Source organism: Euprymna scolopes, chromosome 40, assembly GCF_053919585.1.
Source record: "Euprymna scolopes isolate OS-2025 chromosome 40, ASM5391958v1, whole genome shotgun sequence".
In the NCBI taxonomy this organism is placed as follows: domain Eukaryota; kingdom Metazoa; phylum Mollusca; class Cephalopoda; order Sepiida; family Sepiolidae; genus Euprymna; species Euprymna scolopes.
Window position 1 is genome coordinate 43,098,813 of NC_136521.1, and position 22,661 is coordinate 43,121,473.

The window sequence follows — 22,661 nt, forward strand, 5'->3', positions numbered from 1 at the left end:
TTCAAAACATCACATCAAAACACTAGGGTCTTTAGCCTTTTTTCTCTGTTCTACAGCATATGTTCTAGATGGCCTCCATTTAGCTTTTGTTTTTTGTTTTTTTGGTCACCCTGTATATACACCCTTATCGATGAAGAGTTTTTTTTCTTTTCTTTCTCCGCAATGGTTTCAAGTTTCAATTAATATGCAACGTTTCAAGTGCAGGTAAAGAAAAAAATTATCATTATTTCAATTTGTGCGGCTAACGCGATATGCCTGATGATGAGCATTTCTTATCTGTTTTTTTTTTTTTTTTCAAAAATCTAACCGTCACTAAGACCCACAGACTGACACACTCCCGCTCACAGAATTCCACCATGTAGAGAAAGAAAAAAAAGAAAAGAAAAGAACAGACCGTTCATTGATAAAGATGTATATCATCGAAATATATCTTATATAAACAAATAAGTTTGTTTGTTTCCCCCCAAAAAAATGCGTTATTTTTAACCTTCCAAACGTATCCATTTTTATACGTTATTTTTTTCAGTTTATATATATATATATATATATATATATATATATATATATATATATATATATATAAAATTGAAAAAAATTACATATATATATATAGAAAAATTTCTGGTTTGCTCGTATATGCTAGAAAGATTCGATATTTACATAAATATATCTATTTGGTCCACGTAAATGAAACGGGTCTGTAAAATGTACGCAAATGCTATTAACTGTAAAAAAGATTGATAAAGATTAATAAAATCATGGAACGCGGAATACACAAACACACAATCATAAAATCCCTTGATCCACTTGGATTTCCCTGTGAATGGACCTCACACAAATTTCTCTCGGATTATTTCATTTTCTCCTGGTTTTGCTTCCACAACTCCGCTCATTTTTCCACACTGGAAAGAAAGACAAATGTGATTAATAGTTAACAAGTCAGCAACTGAGACATTAGTTAAATAAAACAAGCAAATAGAGCACTGTAACGTGGCGGTCAATGTTTTGATAGTTTTGTAGTTGTCGTTTACCAGTTCCTGTCTCATGGCTCAGTGATGAGAGCTGCCGACTCTCAATTAAATGATTCACAGTTCGATACCTGGCTACGGATGAGTACTAGTCTAGCCACACTAAAGGACTATGATACAGCTAAACACTTTATGCAAAATTATATATATAACAAGCATAAAGTTTATATAATAGAAGCATTACTAATTAAAACTAAGAATCAAATATTAATAAAATAATTTTCAATGAAAGCGATAACATTCTTAAATGCCTTTAAAAGTGACATGAATGATCAATGTTTAATAACATGTGATTTACTGAAGAGAGAAAAACATATAAACGCACACACATAGGGTGGTGTATACCAGATTATATTTCTTTTTCTTTTCTTTTTAAGTTTATTAAAACTATTTGTTTCCTGTTATTTATATTTAATTTCGATATTATAGTACCCACTATTTTTAGAGCTGTATTGTAAATGTTGCTTGACATCTTTAATATATTTTTGACTCTAGAGTAATTGTTAAAGCTATGTTCGATGGAATTATGAAGCTGTTTCATCATTGATGGGAGATGATTGGATTTTGGGTTTACATATTTTAATAGAAACCAATCTCGCAAACGACCTCGTGTTTGCTTAGCTTGTCAAATGCCAGCAGAAAATGTAAAAAAGAAAAAAACAAGAATAATTTTGTAGATCGCTCATTGGTGAACGTATGCCATTAATTTGCATATGTACACAATTGGTAACTATTAAATGGGATGAATTTAAAACATGGGGTTGAGTGGAGTTTTTTGTTGGACAGCTCAATACGAGAACGAACGGTGGAAGATAATATCGAATACACGAGGATTTGTTGCAAGTTGAAAGAAGGAAGCAAAAATAACTTTCATGCGTTATATCAAGAGGAGGGTTTGACACTGCCAGTTTTTTTTTTAAGTCACCGCTTATCAAAGTCACTTTAAAATAAAATAAAATAAGAACGCCGAGATAGCTTATAAAATGGAAAGGGACTCCCCCCCCCCCCAAAAAAAAATGGCAGAGTCAAACAATCCTTAACAATTAGTCCGGCAAAAACTGGGTCATTTCAGTGACGTTTTATTAGTTGAGCAGAGGACTTCGTTCTAGATAATCCTAGGAGATTCGCCTTTCAAGGTTTTGCCTCCTCTCGTTGGGGTAGAGTAAGTTTATTGCATACTATCTGAGACGCCCCAACCAAGATATGCTGACAGGGCTTCACGGGCAATTTTTAATAGGCCAGAGTGCTTATCCTTTATGGACACTGACTTACATCTCTGTCACATCTTCGGAGAGAATGAATTAAATACTACTATTTGTGGCAGTTATGGCCTCAGATTCAAGACGTGTACTTTTGTAACATATTTTTATTAATACGTGTTTTGTTAACTAAGCAGCTGTATTTTTCTTGATTATTTCTATGATAATGAATTTATCCAGAGACAATAAATATAGTTACATCTTACACTCTATTGGGTAGGGATTCGTCGCAGTTATGGCCTCAGAATAATGACATGTACTCCTGTAACATACTTTTGTTAATGCACGTTTTGTGAATTATACAATTGCGTTTGTTTTAATTATTACATACAAGGCGACAACAATAATAATAATAAGTAATTATTACATACATAACCGCAACAACGACAACAACAACAATATTAATAGTAGTAGTAATAAAAATGATAATAAGAAGAAGAAGAAGAAGAAGAAGAAGTAGAAGGAGAAGAAGAGGAAGAAGAAAGTAATTAATTGTTACATACACGACTACAATAGTAATAATAATAAACAAGTAATAAATTATTGCATATATGGCCACAATAATAATAATAATAATAATAATAATAATAATAATAATAATAATAATAATAAACAAGTAATAACTTATTGCATACAAGACTAAAATAAAGAAAAAATAAAAAATAATAATAATAATGAACAAGTAATTATTACATACATAACAACAATGACAACAACAATAACAACAACAACAACAACAACAATAATAATAATAATAATAATAATGAACAAGTAATTATTACATACAAGATCACAACAAGAACAACAACAACAAGAACAATAATAATAATAATAGTAAACAAGTAATTAATTATTGCAACAACAACAATAACAACAACAATAAATAATCATTACATGCAAGGCAACAACAACAACAACAACAACAACAATAATAATAATAATAATAATAATAATAATAATAATGATAATAATAAACAAGAATGATACCTTAAATTTTCTTTCAAAAAAGAGGCGTATCTGTCGGACGAACTCAAACAATGTTGCTATGGCGGCACTTCCTCCCATCACGTAGAAGAGACCCGACATATCTTTCAGGCGAAGCGTAGCCCCGACCAGTTTGTTGGCAGAACTCTCGGAATGTGTAGTACAGTTTTCTGCCATCCATCTGCATGGAATAGGACGGAAAAATCAATAATTATAACTAGAAACCAGGGACATGCAGTGGAAGAAGGGGCTAGGATTGCTTTAAAAGTGCCTTTTTCAGAGGAATGTATTATAGAGGTCTGTGTCACATTGAGACAGTTTTCATTACTATATTTTTGCCGTTTATTTCACTTGAGCCCTGCCCTGAAAACGTTCTTTGCATGTTACTGCTAGAAATCTTTATATATTATTATTTTTTTTAAAAAATCATTTGAGATGAGGTTTCATAATTTCTGTATTTGTTTTTTTTTTTTTTTTTTTTTGGTAGACTGTTATCCTCATCTTCATAGTTGTTGTTGTTGTTTCACCACGTTTCAACCAACTCATCATCTGGCCTTCTTCAGGCGAGCATTGTCTGAAGATAGCGGTTTCAATCCTATCCAGTTTGCCAAAACGTGGTGGGACAATAGCAACTATGGAAGGCAGTAATTACTGGTTATTTATTTGTTGTCCACGAAACAAAAATCTGAATCAAGGTCGGTTTAATGTGGGAGATAACCAGCTCCCCTCAAAAGTGGATTCTGCAAAAATAAAATTGCCTTAGCATAGAAGGGTTTCCCCCTCCATTGACTAAGGACAATTAATTTGAATGCAGCATCTGTGCAGACACCACACTTCAGCCGCCAGTCAAGTCCAAGTACCGGATATCGTCTGACAGGCAGTAATTACTGAGGATACAGTTACAAGATTCAGCATTTCTATACCGTCGCGGTTAATCACCTGAAGAAGGCCAGAGGATGAGTTGGCCGAAACGTGATGAAACAACAACGACGATGAAGATGAAGGAAATACTGTATCTAAGACTTTATAAAGGTTGTAAAAATTTTGGTGGATGTTAAGATAAAATCGACAGATCGATTTTTTTTAAAGAAGTTGTCTTAAGCAAAAACGACAGTACTTGCATGTCATGTCGAAAATAGTAATATATCCAAAAATTACGAAAATCTATCAATTAGAACAACTGCTATTGTGTTTTGAGTACAGTAGCAAAAAGGGAGATAAGTATTTTTCCTGTATTCGCAATCTTCAATCTAGGGAAAATGCAGTTTCCCCCAAATTTCAGTATAAGTTACTTTTAACCATAAATAATTGCCCACTGAATGAATTTTCGTAATTTTTGGATATGTTACTATTTTCGACATCAAAATTGAGTAAGTACTGTTGTTTTGCTAAAAGCCAGATTGATCTGTTGATTCTATCTTAACAAGCACCAATTAATGGCGCCATTTATATACCAAGCCCAGAACTGTTATCTCACTCTCCAAGCGTAATCATTTTTTTAGGGCGGGGGGAGGGGTCATCATCATGTCGTATAAATCCAAAGAATCTATTGCTGACATTGGTTTCCTTGATATTTTTATTCTAGTCATAATTATTTGTAGAAAGACATTGGGTACTTATGACAGGAACCACCTGAAGGTTGCCAACATCCTAAGTGAAAGTGATTTTTGTGGAACGAACTGAATTTGAACTTGGAACACCTAGGTCGTCAGTCTGTATCGTTAACCACTAAACCACAGTGTGGTCTAGGGAAGGTTTTAATCTACACATATAGCTTTTATGCAAATGAGATGGGCATTAGGGTTAAACTGAAGAGCCGTAGTTTCAATTTTGATCAGGCCCTCTCGAGTCAGTATGGATTTTAAAAAATAAATTGTTTTATTCTGTAGTAAAAAAAAAAAAAATGTTGGTACCAGTGCACTTATTGATCCGTGTTAAAATAATAACGTTATTATTTAAAAAGGCCATACTTAATATTGGGAGGGGAGGGTGTTTTGTACCAATTCTATACTTTAATCTTACAATTAAAAAAACATATAATAAAACTTTAATTAAACTTGGAAATACGATTTTTAAAAAATAGCGCGGATCAGTAAGTGCACTAACACAATTTTTTTAAACATTGATAAGAAAATAAATTATTTAAAATTAAAAAAATATATATTCTTTACAATATTTGTAAAAGTTTAAATAACATTACATCCTACCAGGACTTTATAATATTTCTGGCCATCAATACTGACTCAAGAAGCCCCGATCCAAATTAGAAAGGCGTCTCCTTAGTTTAACTGGACATTAGTCCTGGTTACGGGGTGTAAGATTGGTTTCAAAGACATATTTCAGTTATATTTAAGAAGTTCTCAATCCTAAATCATGCAATAGTTCAAATACTGCGCAATAGTATAAGGGGCATAACTCCTATTTGTAAAGAGTTATTGCCCTTGTTTTAGCGTCCGTCGCGAAAGAAAAAAAGCATATGAATCACTATTTAATCGCTTCTCATTGCAGCAAAGATAAGAAATCATTATTTACTTTTCTCACCACGAGGACAAAATGGTCACAAGGTTGATTTTTAATGTGATGAAAACCGAGTTAAAAAAGGGAAACTCTAGATTGAAACAAAAGGTAGTCCTTATTTACTGGTCTTCCTATTAGGGCAGAGTTAGATACAAGATCAGTTTTTAATGTGTGGAAAATCCAGCTTCCTAAAAAGGGGAACACTGGATTAGGACAAAAAAAAAAGTTTCTATTTACTTGTTTCCCTGTTAGGGCACGGCTAGAGACAAGGTTGGTCTTTAATGTGGGGAACCCCAAAATAGGAGCACTTTGGATTAAGACAAAAATAAGAATTGTTTCAGTCTAACAGGATTTTTACCAACTTCAATAAGTGACAATTTAACTATTCTCTCCTCAAATCTCTTCATTTCCGAAGGAGATGATAATGCCTAGGAGAGTACAACTCCTAGAGGCCGACCGGATCATATATTATTCTAGAAAAGACGGGTCTGATAGTTAAGACTTTAGGTTGCCAGAACCCTAACTAGAATGACAAACCCTAACTAGAATGACAACTGGCTGGGAGCAGATGCTTATGAGTTTTTTTTTAATGCTAATGAGTCACCACTTACCAAGGCCAAAAGCCACTTGAGGATAAGTGTTAATAAGATTGTTAGTTGATAATACTGCCAGATGATTACAATGACTGAATAGAGTAGACAGCATTTGAGTTCCTAAGAAAGCAGCTTAACAAGTATTTGATAATTATTGAACTTGAAGACGACCATGTTTTAGTCTGCAGGAAAGTAAACCCATGGTAATGTGTGACGTTTTTTGGAAGGAACCTATTCACAGAAGTTCAGTTTGGTTGTTCGTTTGCTAAAATGACGAAGACTATCTGATCATCTTGGAGGATGGGGCGGGGAGATGATGATCATCGGTGAGTGCAGAGATGGCTTATAAGCTGAATCTATGCTTGGGAAGTTCAGCTGCAATGGCGATAGAGAATGGTAGCAGGTGCCGGGAGCTTCAAAACATTGTTCTTTCTGTTCCGCCTGCAATTCTACGCAACAGCTTTCCTGTCACTTTCATATTGGTGGGCATCGTTGTGAACAGCAGCCCACCACTTGGTCCTATCTGAAGCTGTTTGTCCCCATCATGACAGATCAACATTGAAGACTTTCTGTGATGCTATCAAAGTGTATCGAAACCATTTTCTCTGGTCGCCATGGTATCACTTACTTTTGCTGGAACTTCTTGTGGATTCTGTAGTTTGGCATGAGGATACATCACAAACTCAGTGAAGCTGGGCTTTCATCAGAAAGGTAGAGATTCTTGGGAGCTGGTGCTTGGCAGCTGAACACAATGGAGAACGTCTGTATTAGGTATCCTTTCCTCTTATATCGGCCTCAATTGGTATAAATGGCTCTCGTCTCAAAGAAGTTCCATGCTTTGATAAGCTTCAGGATCTGACCTTCACTCCTGACTTGAAATGGAAATCCTACATCAAATCTGTTGCCAAGGTCGCCGGAAAAATGGTTGCATCATTCTACTGCTCCAGAAGGTATCTCACTACAAACGCAATCCTTTACCTGTATAAGAGTCAAATATGGTCTTAAATGGAGTACTGTTTCCACATCGAGGCAGGAGTTGTTCGGAGCACCCTAACCTGCCTTGAGAGAGTTCAAAACTGGCTTCGATACCTAGTAAGTGGTGCCCTTTTTTCTCTCCTGCAACCTCTTCCCCATAGAAGAGACGTTGCAAACTTTTCTCTGCTCTATCGTTATTTTCATGGTAAGTGCTCGTCTGAGCTTCAACCTATGATCCCTCTATTGCCAAACCCTCACAACAAACACTCATCTAGTTAAAACCACTATCAACGATTTCCCACACTCCCTATCTGTGTCTAAATCTAAATGCAAATTCCATAAACAAAGTTTCTTTCCTAGAATTGTACACATGTAGAACTGTTCTGCTGACCTACTTTTCAGTTAACTACAATATGGTTCTCTTCAAGTTTAATGTAAACAAGTTCTTGTTGAATCGTCCCTTTAAATGATCAAATTTTACCCAATTTCATCCATTAACGATTATTACACTGCTGTTCTAGTGACCACCGTACACTCATTAACTCTTATCCTTGAGTGGTCTCCAGTGGTCTTGAGTGGTGACTTCTTTGTAATAAAAAATAATGTCATGTATGTACATTTTGTTGTACTTAAAAAAAAAATGTATCTACTATTTAGTAATTAATGATATTGATAGCTAAATAATAAATTTAGATTAATGATATAGATTAATTATATAGATATGTACAGTATAATCACGTTGCCACATCGGTTTCCCCCATCAGATCACTGAAGTTAAGCAACATTGAGCCTGGTCAGTACCAGGTGGGTAACCAATCTGGGAATTCCAGGTGCTGTACGTGCTCTCCGCTTATCTCGGTATTGCTTTTAGTTGGTCTTGTTACTGAACCCAAGCAATATCGATTCAGTAGAGTTGTGGTTGGCGATTGTGCAACCCTTGACTCACAATTACACACGCAGTGGTGTCCATTGTCTCTTGAGACTGAACCAAGGCATCGAATGATATATAATTTTCAACTAAATTTTTTTTTTTCTAATGTAATAAAAGATTAAAAGTTTTGGGAAATAATCCTAACCCAATAAGTTTATATACGTAGAGTTTGCATGCAAAACGTGATAAACGCCATTTTGAAAATCATATTGTTGCATTTCATCACGTGACCATATCTCCAAATTATCTTTTACATACGGGCATTATTTTTCTTTGTTTTCAATTAAAATAAGGTTTTAATCAAAGAATACATCAACGATATTTGTCCTTTTTATTGTTTGATATTTCAATTTAAACAAATTGGATTTGTCGCGTTTTGCATTCTTTATATCTCTACAATATATAAAATGCACTTTGTCTGTGTGTGCGTGTGTGTGTGTGTGTGTGCGCGCGCGCGCGCGTGTGAGAGAGAGAGAGAGAGAGAGAGAGAGAGATCCCTATTGACTCCAAAATGGCTGGGCCGATTTTTATGAAATTTCACGCAGATATACTTTATATGTCTGGAAGCGTTCTTAGATAGGTTTTGTATCAGAATGCCTCTGATAAGTATTGAAAATTGTTAATCGATAATCGAAAATTACAACTAAAAAAGCAACAGTCCGATTTTGAACACAGTTAACACCCTTATACAATATAACATCACAAATATATTTGAGAAGGTTTATCACCTCACAAGCAGAAAGGCTCAGCGTTTATCACCTCACAAGAAGAAAGGCTCAACAGTAAGTTGTTTCCCCAAACGTTACAATATATATTCTTTTCCCAAACATTACAATATATACGTATATGTAATATTTGTTATATATATATATATATATATATATATATATATGTATATATATATATAAATCAATCGCCCTTATATTTTATAGGACGTATTTATTCATTAATTTTTGTTATTAAATATTATTTTACGTATAGGTATACTTTTATGCACTCAAAATAATATTTAATAATAGTAATAATAATAATAATAATGATAATAATAATATATATATATTTAATAATAATAATAATAATAATATATATATATATATATATATATATATATATATATATATATATATATATATATATATATATATATATATATATTCCGCTTCCTTTCTCCTTTTCCCCGTATATGCTCATCACTTTCACTACACTGATGAAGACTGAAAGATCGGTTGAAAATTATGTACTTTTCGAAGAAATACTTTCCTTCTCATCAGAGGATAGGAATTAGCAAAATACAGGATCGGATTTTGCATGCAAAAGTATTTGATGAAACAACAAGTAAGTCAAAGATCTTACTTGATAACAAAAAAGTGAAGCAGAGGGAATATGGTGAAGAAAAAGGTGATTACACGTGAATGGATAGTCTGGTGGAAGATAAATAATCTAATGATGGTAAAATCCAAATATATAACTTCAAGAAAGTTAATTGAATTTCCATTTGCACAAGGAAATCCCGTAATTGGAAGATGGTCCAAAATAATCCAAAGGCAGAAGTCCATGGAATAATTCACAAAAATATGTACAAGGGGGAAAAAAGGGAAAAAATTCCAATAATATTAATAAAAGAAAAATAAGATATGCTTTTTACTCTACTGCCGAGACATAAATATAAATAAGAAAGATCAGAGAAGAAGAAGAGGAAAAAAATTGAATAGTGATAGAATTAAATATAAAATATAAAAATAAATGTCAAAATGACCCAGACAGGAAATGTTAAAAAGCGCGAAAAAATATATAGGGCAAAATAATATAGGTCAACTGAAATGTACAGGTCATCACTTAAAAAAATGTCAGCAAGAGTTGTTAGAAAACACTAAATGGAAAATAAATAAATTAATTAATAAATAAATAGAGAATAATAAATAAACAATAAATAAATAAATATAAATAAAAAAATAAAATATAAAATATGAAAAATAAAAAAATAACAATTATTATAGGGGAGAGGGTGGCCGGTATCTGCAAATTCAGGAAAAAAGCAAGGAAGAAAGTAAGTAAATGCATATAGTAAAATATAAGTAAATATACATACAAGATATGAAAGTGTGGGTAGATTGATATATTAGATAGATAGGAAAGTTTAAACAATAAAGCAGAAATTGCAGATAAAAAAAACGGCCATGTAAACAAGAAATAAAGAATTAAAATAAAGGATTTTTAAATTATAAAGTATTAAGAAGTATGTAGAAAAAAACGATAAAGTTGAAGAAAAAATTATATATGTATATAAAAGGTAAAAGTAATAACTATGTAATTTCAAAATTGCCATAATTAAATTTGGGCGTATGTTTACAGATTTATATATATATATATATATATATATATATATATATATATATATATATATATATGTCTTAATAATATGTAGTAATAAAATAGTATATATATAATATGTATTGATGTATAATAAGTAAGAATGTACATCTAAAAAATTGTTTTAAGGCTCCTAAAATTCATAATAGAATTATTCGCAAAGACCTGTAGTGGAATAGTGTAATGAATAAAATAATTAGTAAAATTCAGTTGTAAGTTTTGTTGTGAAGGTTCAATCCTCAGTGCAGGTGACACTCAAAATACTACTGTGAATTATTTAGGTCTTCTATCCACTTAAAGGCTGACGGGACGAGAATATGTTAATATTTATATCCACCGTAAATTAAATAAAAGGTTCCATTCGAAAATTCCATGCAAATTCTTGAGAAAGTTTCTAAAGTTTGACAAGATACACTCGAAGAATGCCGGAGGTTAGATCGATCGAAATGTTGTGAAAATAACACTCAAGATGAGAACAGTAGTTTGAAAAATCCAAATAATACCAATTATCAATCCTCATCTCAAGAGATACACCGGAAGAAGGTTGGAGGTTACGTGAAAATAGCACTCAAGATGAAAAAAGTTGTCTGAAAACTCCAAATAATACATATTAAAATTGTTGTTAGTTCCGTTCAGTCTTGATAGACTATGGATACTCATTGTAAGATCCTGTGCGTGAAATTTTTATTGCAAAAGTTGCACAATATTCAACCGCACCTCTCCTGAGTCAACTTTGTTAAATACCAGTGGCAAGATGACTGATGACTGGAAATAATACTGAGATACGCGGAAAGCACATACAGCACCTAGAATTCCCAAATAGTCACCCATTTGGTACTAGCCAAGCTCATCATTGTTTAATTTTGGTGATCTGACAAGAACCGGTGTGTTAACGCAATTATGCCTTATATATATACTAGCATGTGGGTGCCCGACCTTGCTCGTGTACTGCAAAAAAAAAAAAACAAACTCACCCCTCCCCAAAAAATAAATAAAAACAACTTTTCTTTCAATCAAAATAGCAGAGAGTGCCTGTGTGACCGAAAAAAAAATAATAAGCCGCGATGGTCGTTGTCGAACGTGAAACATGAAACTTGAGAAGAAGGCAAAAAGTTAAGGGCAAACATTTTTGCCCTTAGTTAAAAATTAAAAAAAAAATATATACAAAATACTGTTAGAAACTCGTTCAGTATGTTACCATGACATAGGCTGAAATATATTCAGTGGGTTTGTAACAGTATTTTGTATAGTTTCTTATTTTTAACTCATTTTTCCCAAACTTACCAGAGAGACGGACGCGATTTTAAATTCTCCAATACATCGGTAAACACTGTATGTTTTTCGAGCTGAATAAACATGTTACATTAAATAAAAACACTAAAAATGTATCCAGTTAGGTAGAAAAGTAACTTATTTTGCCTTTGATAACATTTATTTGTTATATATTTGTTTTTTGCCAACATTTTCGAATCTATGTGTATAGTAATACAAACCCGTTTATTATTTGTTTATTTTAAATAAAAAAATAACTTTCAGCTGATTTAAACATCTGATAAAAAATTGAAATAAGGAAATTGTTTTTGATGTAATATAATTAGCTGCAGAAATTACATAACACCCCTGCTTAAATGCAAAAAAAGAAAAGAAAAAAGACCACCTCAAAACTAATACTTACGAGACAACCTGCCAATCCACTAGACCACAGCGTTCACTGAGAAATCACTTCGGAAATTCTTCTATTGAAACAAATTAAACGAACAATGCTTGGCGCATGCGCAGTTATCGAAATCGTTCGAAAGAGACGATTTTAACTACCCCCCCTCCCCCGCTTCATTCAAAACTATTTCTATACGAGATAATTGAGATTTTTTCCCAATTTTTACATATTATGCATCCTAGGCATTGCTCTTTCAGATGGCACCGATTTCGACCCGGTCGAATGCGGCTGGCAAAATTTTTTAGTAAACACACACACACACACACACACACACACACACACACACACACACACACACACACACACACACACACACACACACACACAGGTCCCCTTTATATAATAAATTAAAATCATTTGGTTAAAAAAAATAATAGTTAATATAAAAAAAAAAAACGAAATAAAAGTGAAAAAGATTTCTGATATATATGTTATAGCTGGTTTAAAATACAATAAAAATGATCTTACTTCTGCTTCAATTTGTCTAAACTCCCGTCTTCTTTTAATTTCAGGAGTGCCCAGTTAAGGTCGTCACGGTAAGGAGCTCCCTTCGGGAAGGCGAAGGCATAGGTCTTGTCACCAATTGGTTGGACATGAGAGAGGAGGTCGCAGTTCTTTCCGGCGTAGTATTCATTTACGATCTGGTCGTGGATAAATGCATAGTTTCCCTTCTCTACTTTTCTGATGGCTTCCTGGACATCTTTCACCAGTTCCTAGGACAAGTTAAAGAGAGAGAGAGAGAGAGAGAGAGAGAGAGAGAGAGAGAGAGAGAGAGAGAGAGAAAGAAAGAGAGAGAGAGAGAGAGAGAATTAGAAAAAAAAAACTACCCACAACAAATATATATACATTGTACGAATACACGCAAATCTTAATCAATCTAAGACAGGGGTCGGCAACCTCCAGCCCGCAGGCCAAATCTGGCTTTCGATTTAATATTGCTTGCGTTGGGTAATTACAAAGCCAATAAATAAAAAATTACATACCTTGTATAGACTTTGTGGAAATTGACGATCAAAGATAGAAAAAAAATGAAAGACATGTTGGAAAGGTCTTTTCAATAACACACACACAAGAAATATGCGACCAGCTTTTATTGTTAAAAAATTGCCAACACCTGATGTTTAAAGGGTTTTCAATCTAACAGGTCCCACTTTGTCAACTAGGCTCCAACCCCTGTCCCATCGCTGCAATATGGCATCCCTGTGACTGTTTTACAAGTATTTTAATGGAATGTGCTCTGATGAACTCATTGCACTTGTATCCCCTTGATGTACATATCCCTGACAAACCCGCTTAGCAACAAAATCACACCCCTTCACTGTTGAAGTCCCTATATGCCAAAAAGCTTCCTACTCTAATAGCTTCTTCCCTAGAACTGCAGGTAGTAGGAATTCTCTTCCTACTACTGGCTTCCCAAACGGTACTGATATGCAGAAGTTCCAATGTAATGTAAACCAACATCTTAATCTTTCTTAGGCATGGTCCCAATTAGTACCCCTTCTGGCCAAGTGACGATATGCCTTATTTGGTGTGAAGATGGGTAAATAAATAAATAAATAAATATATCGCCAAGCAACAATTATCAAAGCACCTTGTCAAATGCGAAACAGATGATGTCATTATTTTGAAGCACATATGCTTGTGGACATTGATTTTCAAAAAAAAAAAATGGAATCTACTAAAAGTACGAGGTCCCTTCAATAAGTTTCCAGACGTTTTTTCGTATGGATACTTTTATTGATAGTACACACATGACACTCTAGTACTCTTTGGATACTTTTATTCATAGTACACACATGACACTCTAGTACTCTTTGGATACTTTTATTGATAGTACACACATGACACTCTAGTAGTCTTTGGATACTTTTATTGATAGTACACACATGACACTCTAGTACTCTTTGGATACTTTTATTGATAGTACACACATGACACTCTAGTACTCTTTGGATACTTCTATTGATAGTACACACATGACACTCTAGTACTCTTTGGATACTTTTATTCATAGTACACACATGACACTCTAGTACTCTTTGGATACTTTTATTCATAGTACACACATGACACTCTAGTACTCTTTGGATACTTTTATTCATAGTACACACATGACACTCTAGTACTCTTTGGATACTTTTATTCATAGTACACACATGACACTCTAGTACTCTTTGGATACTTTTATTCATAGTACACACATGACACTCTAGTACTCTTTGGATACTTTTATTCATAGTACACACATGACACTCTAGTACTCTTTGGATACTTTTATTCATAGTACACACATGACACTCTAGTACTCTTTGGATACTTTTATTCATAGTACACACATGACACTCTAGTACTCTTTGGATACTTTTATTCATAGTACACACATGACACTCTAGTACTCTTTGGATACTTTTATTCATAGTACACACATGACACTCTAGTACTCTTTGGATAATTTTATTGATAGTACACACATGACACTCTAGTACTCTTTGGATACATTTATTCATAGTACACACATGACACTCTAGTACTCTTTGGATACTTTTATTCATAGTACACACATGACACTCTAGTACTCTTTGGATACTTTTATCGATAGTACACACATGACACTCTAGTACTCTATGGATACTTTTATTGATAGTACACACATGACACTCTAGTACTCTTTGGATCCTTTTATTCATAGTACACACATGACACTCTTGTACTCTTTGGATACTTTTATCGATAGTACACACATGACACTCTAGTACTCTATGGATACTTTTATTGATAGTACACACATGACACTCTAGTACTCTTTGTATACTTTTATTCATAGTACAAACATGACACTCTAGTACTCTTTGGATACTTTTATCGATAGTACACACATGACACTCTAGTACTCTTTGGATACTTTTATTCATAGTACACACATGACACTCTAGTACTCTCTGGATACTTTTATTGATAGTACACACAGTACACTCTAGTACTCTTTGGATACTTTTATCGATAGTACACACATGACACTCTAGTACTCTTTGGATACTTTTATTCATAGTACACACATGACACTCTAGTACTCTCTGGATACTTTTATTGATAGTACACACATGACACTCTAGTACACTTTGGATACTTTTATTGATAGTAAACACATGACACTCTAGTACTCTATGGAGTAATGTCTTCCGGCTTGTATGTGTATTTTGCCAACAATTTCTGGAAGGACCCATTAAATTCCTCTTCTGTGAGCGTGTCAATGGCTCACGGCACAGCCTCTTTAATCTCTTCGATTGTCTCATAACGACATGCTATAAAGTTTTTCTTGAGCTTAGGTAATGACCAAAAGTCAGAGGGAGCAAGGTATGGACGATAGAGAGGATGAGGAACTGTGTTGATACTCATCTTGGTCAAATCATCTGTCAAAGATGGAGTTGTGGACATCTTTTGCATCTTCAGTTTCTCATAAATAATTGTATATACAGTTCCCATACTGGCATCAAACTGTGCACATATATATGTATACATATTCTTATACATACACATATATATACACATGTATATACGTATAAACACACACATATATATATATATATATATATATACACATGATGATTGCAACGTCTCTTGTCAGACGAGTGCCACTCCCTCAGACATTTAAAATCCATGAGCCCAAATGTCTGAGGGAGTATCTATACAAAGATGATGTTACAGAGTCTTAGCTTTGTACGACAGCTAAGTCTCTCTCTCGGTTCAAAATGTTGAGATGCAGCAACAAGCAAGAGAAAAATAGCCAGCAACAAATTAAACTGCAGACCAGCTTAATGCGGGTAATGGTCTTCCGCTTTATGGTTTTTTAAATCAGAGATTTGCTTCTCCTAGAAGGGTTGCCTTCACCACGGCTTACGGAGCCCTTTCCACCCCAATACACATTCACACACACAGACACACAAATATACACGGTGCTAGTTGGCCGTTGACCCAGAAAAAGAGTTCATTCGCCCTTTGGAAAGTCTTGTTTTTAATCCTTCAGGGAGACTAGCTGCCCTCCTCACCAAACAAGTCTGGTGGGGAAACCAGTTTAGTCGCCGGTGGCCCGACCATGAGGCAGGTAGTACTGGGTTTATGTCAGGTCATGTCATGTGCTATATACACATATATACATGTATACATGTATACACATTTATATATATATATACACTTATATACATATATATACACGCACATATACATACATATATACATATATAAGCCCACATATATACATATATAGACATACACATATATAAACCTTACGCATATATAAACCCACATATATACATATATAGACATGCACATATATAAACCTTCATATATACATATATACATATATATATAAACATATATATGCACATATGTGCATGCACACATACATATATTGTTTTAAAGATGGAGATGGAAAAACCTAGAAGTTCAACGTTTCGCCCATCTTATGTGGGCTCTTTCAAGAGTAAAAGTGGTCAATGAACACACACACACACACACACACACACACACACACACACACACACACACACATATATATAGATGCATACACATATGCATACATCCACAAACACATATATCAAATATATATATATATATATATATATATATATATATATATATATATATGTATATTAGTGTTGGGACGATTACTTCGAATTGGATTCGAGAATCGAAAAAATCGGAACTTTTTATCATATTGGAATCAGTATTAGAATCAGTATTGGAAGCGGAAAAAATTTGTGCTTGTTTTCGGATTTCAAAAAGGATTCTGTTATCTGTCTTTTCTATTTGATTTGTTGATTTTTGTTTAAAAAAAAAAACAAATATTGCACTGCTGGCATTAATGATAAAATAATAAATATTCATTGATTTTTAAATCACCAGTAAAACCAAAATCTATAGACCATCTCTTGCGCATGGTATTTATTTTTACTGCATGTTTAACATGAGTTTTTACGATAATCGGGAAAAATAACAATGCTATAAGTGAATATTTAGAGAGTTATAAAGAATCAGAATCGGAGTCGGGAATTTAGTATGGAATCGGTATTTGTATCGGTATTGGAAAAATATTTGAATCGTCCCATCACTAATGTATATATATTTTTTATAATGAACGAGGAGTTACATCTAAAAACTAAATAGATTCATGCCATGAAGAACTCAATACTTACGCCTCTCGTATTCATTGTAAGCATCAACCACATCCTTTCATATGGATCATTTTTGCTGGTTTTAAAATACTCCTCCAGTTCGGAACCTTCGAGAATTCCATAACGAACCTACACATATCAGAACAGACAAAAACGTTGTATTCATTAATACTTAATTGAATTCATTCAAAAACGTATAGCAAAAACAAAAACAAATAACATCTAAATAAATCGTGGCGAGATGGACTAGCGGATAAAGAGGTCAAACTCATTACTGTGAGGTCCTGATTTCGAATCTCACTAGATTCAGCCATGAGTCGTAGATGATGAAACACGTGTCAGTGGATAATTATATTTTAAAAACAATATATATATACATATATATTGTTTTAAAAAAATCAAGACATCAAGCAATAGATTGATAGCAACAAATAGTGTATTTCATCGTTAGTTACAATTGTTTCAAGACTATTCGGACAAATTCAAACATTATGTCGTTTGAAAATTTTCACAAGGACAGCCTTTCGTCAGACGTATAGAATAAAAACACTTTCTAAGAAATAAAATATAGATATCCATTTTGTGTGCCAAGTTTAGTAAGAAAAAAAAAGTACTCCATTTTAAGACATACTTGACTCTTATGCAGATAGAGGATTGAAGCAGTAGAATGATCTCACCATTTTTCCAGCGATCTTGGCAACAGATTTGATTCATGTGTTCCATTTCAGATAAGGAGTGAAGGTCAGTCCCAGAATCTCGTCAGAACATGGTGCGTCCTCAAGACAAACGCCAATCATTTCAATTGGGGCCAAATGAGGCTCAGAGCAGTTGTGATGAAAAGAGGTAAGCTGGGTTTTAGAAGCATTAAAATTAACCAGCCACCCTTCTCCCCATGTCATCATGTGTTCAAAATCAGAAGAGAGGAATCAGAAAGATCTCTGTCATTTCTGGCTTTTGAGGTGTTATCTCAGATTGTGTGGCTGTGTAAAGTGTTAACTTTGGTCCAAATCGCTTGTTCTTTCTTGCACTGGATTTTTTTTTGATTATCAATTATCAAACTTATTGAGGATATTTTGATACTAAACCTATCTTAGAACACTGCCAGTATCTTCGTGTAAAATTCTATAAAAATCAGCCCAACGCTTATCGAGTCCATAGGGAACTGACACACACACATACACACACACACACACACGCGTGCGCGCACACACACACACACACACACACACAAAGTTTCTTGTATATAATATTAAAGTATAGATAGATATGTAAGGGGCTTGATATATATATATATAGTAGGAGTGGTAATTAATAAAAACCTGAAGAAAGTGCTCAATACTGTTGTAGAGCAAATATGCTTTTTATTTTTTATTACCGTTTTTTCTGTTTAGTTATATTATTGTTTCAGCTCCTCGGCCGTTTTTGGCCGTCTTGTAGCCTCCTCAGACTTTACAGAAATGTTCTTTTATGGAAGAATGAAAGAACGATGTCAGGGTAGGGGTGCGAGAAAAGCGGAAAAGGGGAAAGGGAGAAAGGGGAGACGGGAGGTGCTTGGTAGGTCGGCAGTGCTTAAGTTTTGGGGGTCAAGAACATTAGGTGGCTGTGGGGGGTTTGGGAAGTTCATCTCTGGTGTGGCTAAGGACATAGGGATACATAGAGGAGGAAGGGAGTGGTGTTATATAGGTGTTTCATTATTATTATTATTATTATTATTATTATTATTATTATTATTGTTGTTGTTGTTGTTGTTCGTTGTTAGGAAGTCTTATTAAAAGTGAGTCTTAGAGAGTCTTATTAAGAGAGATGTTGCGTTCTGTGTTCGTGTTATGAAGAGATTCATATATATAAAATGTTCATACTTAGAAGTGTAGTAGAAGCTCTTAGAGTGAGGAGACAGTGTTGAGATAGTCTTTGTGTTCACATTGTAGATATGAGATGTAGAGACATTGTGTATGTGAAGACATTTTAAAACACATGATATATAAGACATATAATGACAATTTCACTTTACCTTTTGGTAGAATTACAACACAAAGACGACGTTTACAAAACACATGATGCGTCGCGTTTATTTCCATGGACCGGTCGGTGGTTTTCTTAGTCAGGAATTCAAAGTTTTACATTCTATGTTTCAAAGGTGACCTCTGGCTTCCAGACGTTCGGCTGTCCATCTCTGGACTCCAGACTCTCGTCTGTCGTCCTCAGACTCCCCTCTGCTCAACTCTCAAGTTTCTAACTATATCGAGAACTTCCCATTTTCCATGATGTCATAAACATGTTAAAACATCTATCTTCTTTCATGTGTTCTGGAAATGCGTGTCCAAAACTATTTTCTTTGTATACAAAAGGAATTTTAACCTATATTTCCAGTAACCTATATTTCCAATATATTAAAAACATGTTTATTAAATTATCCTATAGTTGCATTCCTCAATTCAATTTCATAACAGAATTGACAAATGCACATTCCTTTTCTTAAAACTATTTTATCTCTAAGCTAAACAATGGCTTGTTTTTACATTCCATTTTCTAATTCTCTCTCGTAGTATATTTCTAAACCTAAATTACGAGGTTCGAATTTCGTCTATTCTATTTCATTTTCATTTTAACTAAATCTCTCTATTTTTACTTACATGAAAAAGGGGACTGACCCTTTTTACCATGTAACAGTGGTAAGAAGAAGGGGGGTTACTTTAAATTTCGAGTTTTAAGGTTTAATAAGTATTAGGTGGTTGGCGTCTCGTTAGTGAGATGATTTCTTGATAAGTATGTCTTGACCTGTTGGATGTTCGCTTAGGTTGGGAGGCGGAGGGGCTACGATTCGGTTTATCCATTTGATTTTTATTTGTTGTTAAGTGCTTTGAGAAGGTTAGCCTGGGCCCGTACGCACAAGCACACACATGCGCACATACACACACACATACACATAAAAACCCGCACATGTATACATACATCCCCACCCCAACATGTAAACACATGCGCATATACATACATACATACACACATATACATCTGCATTGCTCCCGTTGACCTCAAGTGTTAAGTTAAGTACGTGTGTGTAAGCACGGATGCGCACATACACACACATACACACAGACACCCATACATCCATGCATGCGCATATATGAGCCCATACGCATATATTGATTCAGACATACATGCATCCCAACGCATATATACAAGCATTATCGCACATACAGATACTTATACTCGTGAGCACACACATTGGCATATACACAGCTGCACGCTCATACATATATATATATATATATATATATATATATATTCTAGCATGGGTACCCGGTGATGCCCGGGTCGACACGAAGTTCCGTTTGGAACAAACCTGCTATACTAAGGATATTAATCATTTTCATCAACGTCGATACCCCCACAATAATTTCAAAAATAAAAGAACGGAGAGAAACATGTAAATGTAATCGCCCCCAAAAAGAAGTACCTGATACACTCTCCACCATTTATTTCGGCAGAATGTATACAAAGAGAAGAAGCTATTCTCCAGATATTGAGCACTTTTCTTGCTCGTGCCCACCCCCTCCAAAAAAAAAAAAAATAAATAAAATAAAAAAATTAATGAATCAAAGCAACTTTTGTTTCAATAAAAATAGCAGCGAGTGCCGGAGCGACCGAAAAAAAAAATAGCCGTGTAGGCAGACTCCAACCTGAAAAGCGAATAAAGGGAAAAGCTAATCTGCCCACTGTAGAAACAATGACGTTATAAACATTAACGCGTTTGAAAATTTTAAGAACAAAATGGAATCCCTTTTATTGGCTTGATTTTTTTGTTTGTTTATTTGTTTTTTTCACTGGCTTTTTTTCGTAAATAAAAGAAATTTTCGACTTGTCTCTTTTTTTGGGGTGGGGGCGATTCAAGTCCAGGAACGCTAAAAGATTCTGTATAGTCGTGTCAAGAATAATAAAAACAAATAAATGAGATCTTTTCTTTTATGCGTAAGTGTTTTATTTATTTATTTATTTATTTATAATATTTATTTATTTATGTTTTAATATTTAAAAATAAAGCAAGACATCTTTCGGTCTACACGAAATTATTTTTTCACGCTAGAAACTTATTGCGATTAACAAATTATTTTATGTGGAGAAGAGTTTCTTTTTATTATCTTTCGAACTTCGGAACATATAAAAAAAACTACTCATCAGGGGAAATAACTCTACCGTTTCTAAAAAAAATCGATGTCGGAAATAATAATTCCAAATAAATTAAATTAAATATATTATCAATATAATTATTATTTAAAGCTGATAAAATAACAATATAAAATAGAACACTTAAAATAAGTATCTCGCTAGAAACTTAAACTAACATACAGCTATTTAATAAAATCGATTTTCCTTAATATATATGCAAATGATGTAACCTCTTAATCGTACATTTTGGAAAAAAAATAATATAAATGGAAATAAATCAAATGTTTAAGTAATGGACCTTTTATATATTATATTATATTAATATATATTATATATATTGATTTATATTAATCAAATTGTGAACAAACAAACAAACAGGAATACGAATTATTTATCTATAATATAAAGCTGCGTGTGTGTGTGTGTGTGTGCCTGGTCACGAATAGGCTCCTATATGGTTGACTATTATAGAAAACTGATCACATATAATGATAGAAGATGTATCAAGACACAGGAATGGGTATGTTTAATCTGGCAGAAAGGTGGTTGATTAAAATTGTCGGGTCTGCGTTCGCGCCTGGTTCACAAAGTATAGAAATAAAAAAATTAAAAAAAACGTTTACATGTGTTTTTGATATAGATGTACATAAGAATACTTTGATAAGTATGTTTTAACTTAAATAGGGATGGTATAATAAAATTGTGGGGTCTGCGTTCGCGCTTGGCCTCCATAGAATGGAAATAGGCATAAACTTTAATAAAGACTTTTCATATCTGTCTGCGTAAGTATACTTTGATAATTATGTTTCAGTTTGAAGAAATATGGTATCATAAAATTATGGGGTGTTCGTTCGCATCTGACCTCCATAGAATGGAAATATGTCACAATTTTAACAAGGTTTTTTTATATAGATCCACAGAATATTGTGATAAGCGTTTCAGTGTGAAC

At 33.7% G+C, this 22,661-nt stretch overlaps 1 protein-coding gene across 1 annotated transcript in view; it reads right to left on the reverse strand.

Annotated features, from left to right (window-relative positions):
• Positions 1–707: 707 nt before the first annotated feature.
• LOC145265764 (glutamate receptor 1-like) overlaps positions 708–22,661 on the reverse strand; it is an 81,929-nt gene continuing 59,975 nt past the window's right edge. The window contains exons 12-15 of the mRNA XM_080121814.1: positions 17,567–17,674; positions 12,843–13,087; positions 3,275–3,452; positions 708–902 (exon numbers count right to left, since the gene is read on the reverse strand). Coding sequence (XP_079977940.1) covers positions 831–902; positions 3,275–3,452; positions 12,843–13,087; positions 17,567–17,674 — 603 coding nt within the window. The 3' untranslated portion in view covers positions 708–830. The remainder of the gene's footprint in view (positions 903–3,274; positions 3,453–12,842; positions 13,088–17,566; positions 17,675–22,661) is intronic.